The 12,556-nt window shown below is 47.6% G+C and overlaps 1 protein-coding gene across 1 annotated transcript in view; it reads right to left on the reverse strand.

Annotated features, from left to right (window-relative positions):
* Positions 1 to 11,555, reverse strand: part of TRIM23 (tripartite motif containing 23) — a 429,923-nt gene extending 418,368 nt beyond the window's left edge. Inside the window, exon 1 of the mRNA XM_086960694.1 lies at positions 11,431 to 11,555. Coding sequence (XP_086816820.1) covers positions 11,431 to 11,526 — 96 coding nt within the window. The 5' untranslated portion in view covers positions 11,527 to 11,555. The remainder of the gene's footprint in view (positions 1 to 11,430) is intronic.
* Positions 11,556 to 12,556: the final 1,001 nt, after the last annotated feature.

A 12,556-nucleotide genomic window follows, 5' to 3' on the forward strand; every position in this document is an offset into this window, starting at 1 on the left:
CTACTCCTCTCCAGCTGCCAACCATTAACTTACCCCCGGAAGCCCTACCATACGTGGTAGTCCTCACAGGAGTTCCAGTCCTTAGTGAGGGGAAAAGAGAAAATGAGATTGATTTAAAAAACAAGTACATTCATTGGTTAAGCGCAAATAGACCCCTACCCCCAAATGTTTCAGGGGAAATACTGGCGGTTAGAAGAATAGATTGGATAGGGAGGGGACCAAAAACAGTGTCAGGAGATGTTGTAATAATAAACTTTAGGGACACCTCTGCTGTGGACCACATCTGTAATGCTCCACTCTGTAGGTCAAATTCCCAAATATACCCACTACACCTGTCATATTTCTACCCTACTCCCAACTTGAGACCAACTTACTCCAGTAGGGCTTATCACAATAGGGGGCATTATCCTCCATCAAATAGAATGCAACACTGGTTAACATCCGGGGAGGGCATACCTTCATATAATCCCATACACCCGCTGCAACCCCATTGGAACAGGTTTAGCGTGCTGGAGGAGGTAGATTGACTCATATTGAAGAGAAATTCCCCACCACAAACCATTAATGCAGAGCCCATTAGAGAACGGGTTCTGGAGGAAAATGTCCCACCCACCTCCACCGGAAATGACTCAGTATTCCACTCTTCGACGAGAGAGGGGACCAGAGAAAAGGCGAACCTGGACGTACAGGGTTCTGAAAAGGCAGTGCAAGGATGTTTAAAACTCCTTTCCTGGAATATAGCCGGGTTAAAAAACAAACTGCTCACACCAGAGTGGGCCTCCTTTATGGCTGCTCACGATATTTGCCTGATGCAGGAGACCTGGGCACTGGAGGAGAGCACTAGCCCGGCCTTTGCAATTTACGATATCCTGGCAGTTTCTACAGGTAGGGGCCGCCCTTCGGGTGGGCTATCAATATGCATAGGCACTCATTTGGGTATCCAGGCCACCCAAATGCAAACAAATTCCCTAGACATCCAGTGTGTTTGACTAACACCCCAAAACAAACAACAAGTAGCCATAATAAATATCTACTCAAGGCCAGTCAAGAATGGGCAGGAATCAAACACACTTAAATCACTTAATCTTTTTATCCAGGCACTGGACCCCTCAATTGCGATAATCCTTGGTGGTGATTTTAATTGCCAGTTTGAGCCTCTGGGTAGTCTGGAGTTGTGTGAACAAGACGAAGTAGACTCACTCTGGCGCATCCCCGACCCCAAGATCACCCTGGTCAGGGCATGGACTCCGCTGGTGCTCCAAATAAAATCTCTCTCCCTTGCAACGTCTCTGCGGGCGTGCAACGGGAGATTGAATCCCGACTGTCCAGGCCTAGCTACGTTTAATAGGGCAAACCAAACTTCCATCATTGATTACCTCATGATGGAAGCAAAACATTGGGATAGGCTGAAAGAATTTAGGGTCGTGCCAAGTCATGATAGTGATCATAATGCCTTGGTCTTAACCATTAAGCCTGGGTCTTTTGGTTTAACAAACTCCGACCCCAATCCTGCCATGGTGATGCCACCTCTCATGGTAACAAACAACAGGATAAGGATTAAATGGCCCCATTTTGTGAACTCCCCTACCCGGCTTGCAAAAATATATCAGATCGCAATTCCTCGCATAAGCGAGATGGGTGATCCGACTCTTCACCAGCAAGCCGTAGAAATACACAGGCAGTTAGCCGTGACGCTAGGGGAAGTGTTCTACCCAGTAAGTGGCAATAAGCGGCGCACGCCTAGGACACACCCCTGGTTTGACCGCACCTGTAAGAAAGTAAAAAGGGATCTCCTTGCGGCAATCAAATCTAAAGATAATGTAAAAATCAGGGCAACTAGATTGCTGTACAAAAAGGAGATCATCAGGGGCAAGAGAGAGTGGGAGGAAGCAACGTGGGAAGAACTGAGATATGCGCTCCTCTCAAAGGATGCCAAATCATTTTGGGCCATAGTTAATTCAGGTGCTAAAGGGGGAGGAGAGGCTGTTTTACCGAACATTGCTCCCTCAGTATGGGAGGCACATTTTACAGCCCTTTACACAAGTCCCGAGACTGGCGCCTATGTGTACCAACGCCAGGACCAGATGCCAGAAGCAGACAGTGCCCTTCGGATTTCCCCGGCCCTAGACCTCCTGCACGAGCATCTACTTCCAGGGGCCTAGGGCTTGGGTCATCGGTCGGACCTGCTGGCTGTCCGGGAGACGATTCCCTCTGAAAACCTCGAGAGCATCTTTCTCAAGGAAGTGGAATCTGCTATTGACGGATTGCTCCCAAACAAAGCCCCAGGCCTTGACAAATTACCTGGTGACCTCTTTCGCTCCCAGCCCAAAATCTGGGCACCGTACCTTGTAGTTCTGTTCAACGTGGTCCTCTGGGGTTCCAAGTTACCGGAAAGCTGGTTGGGAGCTGAGATCGTCCCCATTTATAAGAAGGGCTGCCCGTTAGTTCCATCTAACTATAGGCCCATTAGTCTTTTAGATACTACTCAAAAACTAATGGGCCGGATACTACTGGACAGAATACTGGGGTGGATGAAGGAACACGAAATACTGACCACCCTCCAAGCCGGATTTAGATCTGGCATCTCGACCCTGGACCAAATTTTTAGGCTGCAGGTCTTTTTTTGGAAAACTGCAAGAGTAGAGGGTGGCAGCCTCTACCTTGTCTTTGTAGACCTGCGGGCCGCTTTCGACCTTGTGCCCAAAGAGAGATTATGGAAGGTGCTGGAAGAACTAGGCCTACTTATTAGATGTTTTGATTCGATTCCATGAAGGGAACTATGCCCAGGTGAGGTGCGGGAGGAACGGAGAACTATCGCCCATTTCCCCATAACCAGGGGTGTACACCAGGGTTTTGCCCTGGCCCCTACACTCTTTAGCCTTTATGTTAACGGCTTGGTAAATGAATTAGGTGGTGTCAAGGATAATGATGCCCCGTGGTTGGCTACTGGCCGGGGGCCCGCTTTGATGTTCGCGGATGACACCTTGTTGTTGTCCCGAACATCAACGGGCATCCAGCGGGTTTTGGATGGGTTTGCAACCTTTTGTGCCTCGCGGGGATTGGCGGTAAACTTGGAGAAAACCAAGTTTATGATATTCGATCCCCGAGGCACACCCGCCCGAACCCTGTACTGAATGGCACCCCACTCGAACGGGTGAAAACCTTTGTTTACCTTGGTGTCACGTTGACCAAAGATTTTGATTGGGGTCGCCAGGTATCTAGTTCCACCCTGAGACTTACACAGATCATAGGGGGTATCGGCAAATTCCACAAAACATCACATTTTTAACCAGCTGCCCCATGTTCTTGAGATCTATAGAACCCAGGCAAGGTCAGCAGCTATGTATGGTGCAGAACTTTGGGGACACAAGAATGCACTGAGCCTACTAAAGGTTGAGCAGGCCTTTATGAGAAATCTGGTGGGCCTACCCCAAAGCACCCCGCTCATACAGTTGCGGCTAGACCTGGGCCTCGAGTTCATTAAAGAATTGATAGCCGCACGACCCCATCTCTACTGGAGAAGGCTCTGGTCCGTACCGGAGCGTGTAGATTACAGAGCGGAATTTTCTGCAGTTTGGGGGCAGATAAAGAACAAAAATATACCCCGGTTATCTCACATCAAGGCCCTCTCCTACCAAATTGGCTTGCCTCAACTGTGGGAGTCCCCCGAAGAGAGTTGCCTGAGGGTGCAGAGGTCGGAGTTGTTGGCCTCTCTGAGATATTAACAGCTTTAAAGTGTTACATTGTTTGACAACTCTGGGTAGGCTGTCCAAAATTGCACCAAAGAGTGAGGAATTTTTAGATTTGGTGCAGCCTCCCCTGCAAGAGAATTATACAACCAACTAAGACATGGCTGCCTGCCCATTAGGGCACTGACTTCTAAATGGGCCGATTCAGAGGAGGGAGCCTGCCCAGCTTGCAATAATAGTATAGAAGATACTGCGCACGTTCTGTTCTTCTGCTCGGCGTATAGTAAAATACGGAAATACTGGTTGACACCGTTGTGCAGAAACTTGGGACTTAAACAATGCGCACAGGCTTGTAGAGTTTTAACATATGACACCTCCCCTCCTATTGTTTTTTCGGTTTCCCGCTTCCTACATGGTATCTGGCGCAGAAGGACTACCTTTGTTATAAGGAATTAACTGGGGCAATAGCCCTCTTTTTGATAACTTACTGTTTAATAACTTTTTAAACTGCTTTTATCAACGGATTTTATTACTGTGCTTGTATGTATTTTATTTGCACTTTTATGGTCTATGACCGAAATAAAGTTATCGAATGAATGAATACAACCCATTCCACTCTACGACACTCTCTGCCACTGAACTCTGCTCACCTCTACGACACTCTACTCTCCCACTCCACTTAACAACACCCTTGCTCCAATAAATCCAGTCTATGACACTCTACTCCTCCGACTCCACTCTAGGACACTAGCAAATGACACATAGCAACATTCCACATAAATACACTCCACCTCATGCCACATAATTCCAATCAGAATAATTTCACTCAATGGTACACAGTTCCACATTACAGAATTCCACTCTTCACATTTCCAAGCCACGCCAGATAATTCGGCAACAAACCACATAATTCGACCCAACAACAAATTTACACAACACACCACATACATCTAATCCACACCACAGAATACCACAATATGCCACAAAATCTAACAGCACACCACATAATTAAACTGCACAGCATACCACTACACAACACAAAATTAATTCCACATAATTACACTCCATGACACGCAGTCCCACTCCACATAATTCCAGTACACTCCAAACCATATAATTACTACCAACATATTTCCACAGCACACCATGTCATATAATTCCAATACACACATCCACTCCACACCACACAATTCCACAACTAATAAGTCCAATCCAACCCACATAATTGTACTCCAAACCACATACATCTACTCCACATAACACATGGGTAAAAAATATTGTAATTTACAACGCCAATAGCTCTACCTCTCGCAAATGCGAGACCTATTGGCATTGCCAATGCTTGTTTAGAACTGTAGTCGATTAAGTGCCTCAAGGAAAACATTCTGGTTAAGGAGATGAAGGCTGTAAATTAACATTACTGTATTTAAATGCTTACATTACTTTGATGTTTTCCTTTAGTGGAAACGAGGTGTTACAGTGTGTTCGTTGCCTTTTGACTTGCACCAACTTAAATAAAAAAAGGTGACTGCCATTGAACTGGTCTGTCTGATCTGCATTGTCCAGGTAGGTTCTCACACTCTGAAGGATATCTCACATGAACACGTACCAGTTTTTGTCCTAAACGTCTTCAAAGCATTAAACATTATTATCCTGCTTTTATCCCAATGTTTAAGGGGGTAATGTGAGAAACCCACATAGACAGTGTAATGTCAGCGCTCTAGCTGACTTACGTTGCGTGATGACGCAATGTGCCCCCCGGCCATTTTGTAGATGCGCGTGCATCCCAGTAGAAAGAGCGCGAGTGCCGGAGCCGGGAGTGAATCGGCTCGGCGCTCTCTGATCGCAATTAGATATAATAAACCCCTGACCTTCAGCCTGTTGTCCTGTCATTATTATAGTAAGGAGGAACTTTACAATGGCGAAGAGGTCGGGATAAGAAAAAAAAACGGGGAAAAAAAAAAAAAAAAAAAAAAATCGAGCAGTGGACCCAAGCTGGTGCAACCATCAGGCCATCACACGCTGCCAGAGAGAGCCACGGCCAACCCACAAAAGAGGTCCAGAGGCAAGACCACGACAGCCAAACCACACAAAAGGACACCAGGGACATCAGAGAGCGCGGCAGAGCCTACTACACCCCACTCCACGAAGGAGCCATAGGAAACCAGGTACGGGGAGCCCCCCAAGCAAACACCCACAGAGGGAGCCAGACAGGGCACACAGAAGGACTGAAAGGGCACGCAGCAGTGAAGGAACGCAAGGGGCAACCCCACAGTAACTACACACCCGAGGGGCAGGAGAGCTGGCGACTTCAGGGAAGAGTGAAGGGGAAGAGACAAAGAGTCCCCAACTTCAACCAAAGAAGCAGGAGGAAGACAGCGCACCAGGCAGTCCCAAGGGCCAAAGTGGGATCGCACCGCCGGAAAGGCGCGAAACCATGTGTGCGCTGGCGTCTTTTGCAACAGCGCCTGTACCGTTCCTGCCCAAGCCAGGAGAACCCCTTATGAAGTGGGAAGACTGGAGAGACTACATTGATAACTTTATTGAAGTAGTAGAGGATGAAAATGAGGAGAAATTTACAAGTAAAAGGAAGAAACAGATACTATTACACAACCTGGTTCCGGAGGGGCTCAGAGTATTCAAAAACCTAGTACCTAAACAACGTGATGATACCGACGACGATGTCTATGCCCATGCAATTGAGGAATTAAATGAGCACTACAGACCAGCAGTATGTGTCTCAATTGACTGATACAATTTTCAACAGAGAAAGCAGGAAGCAGGGGAATCGGTTGAAGAGTATGTAGCGGCATTAAGGAAACTAGCATCCATGTGCAGATACGCCGCATTCCAAGAAGAGTTCATAAAAGACCAAATCGTAATGCACACCACAAGTAAGGCCGTGCAGGATAAATTATGGGCAAGCGGGGATACCTCGCTGAAGGAAGTCATGGCAATAGTAAGAAAAGCGTAGTTGGCACGACGATGCGTGGAGGCGGCGAAGAAAGAAACGTTGGCCAGACCTATGGTGAACAGAATAGAAGAGGAGGAGCCCCGAAGAGACAACAGGAACAAGGGAACCCCACAGAAAGGCCCGAACAGGTGGCGTGGAAATCCAGGCCCACCCAGAAAACAAATGGGAGGTGGCAAGAATGCCTGTTACCGATGTGGAAGCACGGCACACGAGGCCTATGACAGGAAATGTCCAGCGTTGCGCACCAAATGTATGTTCTGCTGGATTGTAGGGCATTACGAGAAGGTGTGCCGTAGGAAGTCAGCCAGGAGTGTGGTAAAATATGTTGACCAAGGACAAGAAGACCCAGAAGAGAGCAACCACGAGGAAGAGGACACGGTACTCTGCATTTACGACCAGGTGCTATGCGTGGATACCAAGAGATCGAGCAAGCCGGTGCTGGACATGACGATTGGTGGAGTGCCAATAAACATAGTGGCAGATACGGGTTCGCCCTACACAATAGTCCAGAGGGCGGTATGGAACGAGACATTTAGACCACATTTGGGGTCAGAGTTAGAGCGGCTGGACATAAGGCCCGTCACATACAATGGAGACCGCATACCCATGGTAGGGTTCAGACTATTAAAATTCAAATTTAGAGGGCGCAGCGCGAACTGCAAGCTGTACGTCTCAGAAAAAGGACCATTGGTACTGGGGTGGATGGACCAGGGTGACCTGGGCATCAAACTGGACCCGGAAGGAGAGGTTCAGGTTTTACTCACCGAACCAGAGCGGTGGCCGGACTTGGACAAATGGAAAAGGGAATACCCTAAGGTGTTCGGAGGCAAGGTGGGGAAACTATAGAAGTTTTTGCACAAGATTGTACTCAAAGCAGGAGCGGAACCAGTGTCCCACAGGGCAAGGAAGGTGCCCCTTTTCGGTGAGAGACGCGGTGCAGGTAGAACTGCAAGAGTTGGAGAAAAAGGACATAATCGAGCCAATCACGTGTGCCGAATGGCTGGCACCACTGGTGGTGGTGATGAAACCCAGTGTGAAGGACAGGCTATGCGTGGACCTGCGTGAGTTAAACAAGAACATCGTAGTGGAGAAGTTCCCCTTGCCACGGATTGAAGAGATGTTGGCCAAAACAAGAGGAATAAAGTGGTACTCCACCATTGACCTAACCTCAGCATACCACCAGATCGCGTTGCACCCGGAGAGTAGGAGGCTGGCGTCATTCATCACCCCCTTCGGATGTTACCAGTTACGCCGTATGCAGTTTGGACTGGCGTCAGCGGTGTTTCAAAAACTGATGCACCAATTGTTTAAGAACGTGGATGGCATCCAGTATTTTCAGGACGATATCCTAGTGATGGGACGAGACAAGATAGACCGCGACGCGAAACTTGCTAAAGTGCTGAGGGTGCTGGAGGAAAAAGGCCTAAGAGCAGAGTGGGAGAAGTGCGCCTAGGTATGGAGTCAGTGACCTACTTGGGACATGAAATTGGGGTGCAAGGAATAACGCCAAAGACTGAGAATGTGAAAGCGATTTGCAACGCACCACCCCCCACCAGCAAGGAGGATGTCAGGTCCTTTTTAGGCATGGCAGAATATTATAGTAAATTTGTTCAACATTTCACAACAAAAACCCACCACATGAGACAATTGACGAGAGAAAAATCAATCTTTAATTGGACGGAAGAGGCACAAAGGGAGTTTGAAAGTATAAAGATGGACGTGGTAAGTGCCGTACCACTGCAAGGTTACGACCCCCAAGGGAGAACAGTTCTCACAACAGATGCCAGTGACAAGGGACTTGGTGCCGTGTTGATGCAGGACAGAGGACAAGGAGTGGTCGAGACACTGAGCTTTGCATCTCGCACACTGAGTAACATGGAAAAAAAAGTTCAGCGTCATAGAAAAGGAGATGTTGGCCATGGTGTGGGCAATGACAAGGTTCTGACAATTTCTATGGGGAACACGTTTCCAGTTGAAGACTGATAGCAAACCATTGGTGAAATTACTCACCTCAAGTGGGCATGCCAGTGCCACACCCAGAATTTCAAAGGTGACTCTGAAGCTTTTAGAGTACAGATACGATGTGGAATATATTCCGGGCAGTCGGAATAAAGTGGCAGACTACTTGAGTAGGGCGGCAGCCATGGAGACGGAAGAAGAAGACAAAGAAGCCGGAGAGGAAATGGTAGCCTTGCTGGATGACCAGGAGAGGGTCATTAGCAACCAAGAGTGGGACGAAGCCTATAAGGAAGATCAGGACATACAGGAGGTGAAGAAGTGCATAGTGAACGATTGGCCAGAAAAGAAACACCTCAGTGATAATCTACGGAAGTATTATGAGGTCAGGGAGGAACTGTCAGTGGATGATAAGGGAGTGTTCGTATACAGGGGAGATAAGGTCATCCCCCAGCAGGAATTGTTCCGAGATTACTAGCGATACTCCACGAAGGACATCTGGGGATCGGGAAAACAAAACTACGGACCAAACAGGGATACTGGTGGCCAGGCATGGACTTGCAAGCCAAACGATACGTCGGGGAATGCATCCAGTGCCAAGGAGCAGACAAAACGCTTAAGCCTTTGAGACCAGCGTTGGGAAAATTTGACTCCCCGAAGAACCCATGGGAAGAGCTGTCTATTGATATCTTGGGGCCGATCTTGGATGGACAAGGAACCCAGAAATATGTGTGCGTCCTCATAGACAGGTATTCCAAGTGGCCAGAAGTGAAGGTGAAAGAAGTAATGGACACAGAGACTATTCTAAGGTTGCTGAATGATACGTTCGTGAGAGAAGGCATTCCCAAATCCATACTGAGCGACAACGGTCCTCAGTTCACTTCAGAAAAATGGACTAAATTCATGGAGAGAAATGGCATCCTATCCAAACACACCTCCATATATCACCCGGCTGGCAATGGTCTAGTTGAACGCTTTAACCGAGTGGTGATGGGATCGGTACAGGCGGCTATAATGAGTAACAAGGATTGGGAGAAAGAAATATGGCAAATGATCTGGGGGTACCGAATCACCCCCACAGGAACAGGGTACAGCCCCTTCCAAATTCTGAGGGGCCGAGATCCTTTCACGAAGGACAACCGAGTGTGGAAGGAGAAAACAGTAACCAGCATATGGTCCCCGGCAGTGGTTCAGGCGAACTTAGAGAGAGCACAAGCTGTCTACGACAATTACTATAACTTACGAAGGAACGTGAGAGACACTGGATTAGAGGAAGGTGAATGGGTGAGAGTCAAGTTGGCGGTAATGCAAAGGAAGGGAGACAGCAAATATAGTAGACCCCTTCAGGTCAAGGTGGTGTATGACAGAGCTGCTCTTTTAAGCGATGGCAATGTATGGTCGCAAGACCGCATGGCAAGATGCAATAAAATATTACAGTGGAACTCTAGTGAGCAGGAGCTGGAAGGGGCAGCGGAGCCCAATGAAGGAAATTAACTCTCCAACTTGGAGGTGGACATGGAAGATGGAGACTTGAACGAGGAGCAGGGCAGCAGAGGTACCCCCAGAATAGAGATGGAGAGGAGTGCAAGGAGGTCGACAGGGAGCCCAGCTGAACCGAACCAGAGAGAAGGTAGTGGAGAGACTCAGGCGAGAGAAGCTACAGATACCCCGGTAAGACATACCCGAAGGGGGAGAGCGGTGGTGAGACCATCCAGGTTCCAGGACTATGATATGAGCGATGGACTATAAGTTTTCATGGTTGTTTCAGTGGGGGGAAAAAGGGGAGATATGTAATGTCAGCGCTCTAGCTGACTTACGTTGCATGATGACGCAACGCACCCCCCGGCCATTTTGTAGATGCGCGCACATTCCAGTAGAAAGAGCGCGAGTGCCGGAGCCGGGAGTGAATCGGCTCGGCGCTCTCTGATCGCAATTAGATATAATAAACCCCTGAACCTTCAGCCTGTTTTCCTGTCATTATTATGGTATGGAGGAACTTTACAGACATGAATAATAAACACAGGAACGATAACCCCTGGTGTGTTCCATTAATAACAGACAAAATGGATGCAAAAGTAAATAAACATTCTAGATCGGTTCCATTGTACGCACCCAGCACGATAGCCGTCAGGTTCTCATTTGGGTAATGTAGTTGCATATTACTTACATATGTCATTACTGGTGTAATGTACACCAGTAGGTAATATCACAAGGCCCGCCTAGGCAACATTTCACATTTCTCTTTCAGTAAGTCCTGAAAAGTATAGAGTGCATCTTACTTTTTATTTTCACTCTAAGGCACAAAAGCATTTCCAATCTTAGATTAATAACGGTAATAAAGACCTTCCCCTACGTACTGTGCATCTAAACAAGCTATATGCGTCAGGAAGCTATTTTAAACCAACGGCTATTTTCTTTGCAATTAAAGATAGATGACTAAAACGTTTAGGGCACTGATTCGAGTACAACCACCAGCCGCCTCATTGTATTAATTGCGTTTTTTATTTCAGGTAGATCGCTCGCCTTCCTTCTATTTTAAGACCTATAAGTCAACTATTCTTTTTTACTATCATAACGGGACATTCTGAGTAACATTTCTTTTTTTTACCTCAAAGACATATAGGGACAATTATAAGCGGGCATCCATACCTGTCAGCCAGTGCCTAACTGGGAGCAAGTGCAAACCGGCACTTTGAGCTATGGGTTGCATATAGACATATCCTCTGAGAGGGGCCTTTGCGTCACAGTGCCTCTGCCCGTTTCGCATACACTATTGTGTCCTTCTGCAAGACATGACCGGCTGCGCCTTACCTTCACAGCGCCCCTGTTATGTTTCCCACCGCCACCACCTTCCATCCCGGCTCCAAAGCCACCACCGGCCCTGTTGTTGACAGCCGCGGCAGCCATGCTGACATGGCGACGATACCATCTGCAATAGTCCCAAAAGGGGGGGGCTGGGCTAGGATATACGTAAATCACACTAAAATAAAAAGCACGTCGATAGCGCCGGCCGGCGTCGTCTCTGGAGCAGCATAAAAGGCCGCGTTTTAGTAAGACCCGACTTTGTTAAAAAGAATTGATATTTATTGTTTTCAAATCGCTGATTATTCACCCCCCCATTTGTTTAGTCAAGTGGTGTTTTCTGCAACCTACTCTTAAAGGGCCAGTACGCTTGCGCAGAAACTCGACCAACGAAAGATTCTGCATTCTCTAAATATGTACGTGCAAAAAGATCAGGCTGGCAAGTAGTTTGGGAGCAACCAAACGTGATTGCCATCTTAGAATGGTACCAACCTGGAACTCCTTATGTTACTACAACCCTGAAGAAAACGAGGATTTATGACGCAACTGCCATTGTCTTATTTCAAAATAAGCTATATACAATTGCAAATTAGACGTATGCACTAGACCTGTATTGGAGCAGATTTATAATCAAGCATATATTGTCTGATAAATCACGAATTATTTGCGACTTAAACGAGTTTTCTGCACTTTAGAGAGCTGGACTTGATTTAGCTTGTCCATCTTGAATCCTAAAGGTAATCACATTTTGATTTCATAATAACTCCACGTGCAGCAAAACGTGACCTGAAAATATTGAATGTGATACAGTCCTGTCAAATATCACGCATCACGTGTGACACTCACGCATTTCAGTGCGGTGTTCCGCATCACCGCACTGAAATGCATTGTCACACATTTTGCCGCTCGCGCCACCGGCGGCTCCTGTGCACGGCTTCTGCTGCTCCGAGTCCCGTCCGAGAGTGTGCTGCCGCCAGTGCCAGCAGCTGCTCTAGTTCATTCTAATAATTTAGGTTCTAATCGCTGCTCTCAGCCCGTGCCGGACAGAGTGAGAGCGCGGCTACAATGTAACGTTACAATCCTCGGTGTTGGCTCCAGGCTGGCGCTGTAATTTCCTGCCCCCCCCTCCCCGCGG

Source organism: Lissotriton vulgaris, chromosome 3_1 (assembly GCF_964263255.1).
Source record: "Lissotriton vulgaris chromosome 3_1, aLisVul1.2, whole genome shotgun sequence".
In the NCBI taxonomy this organism is placed as follows: Eukaryota; Metazoa; Chordata; class Amphibia; order Caudata; family Salamandridae; genus Lissotriton; species Lissotriton vulgaris.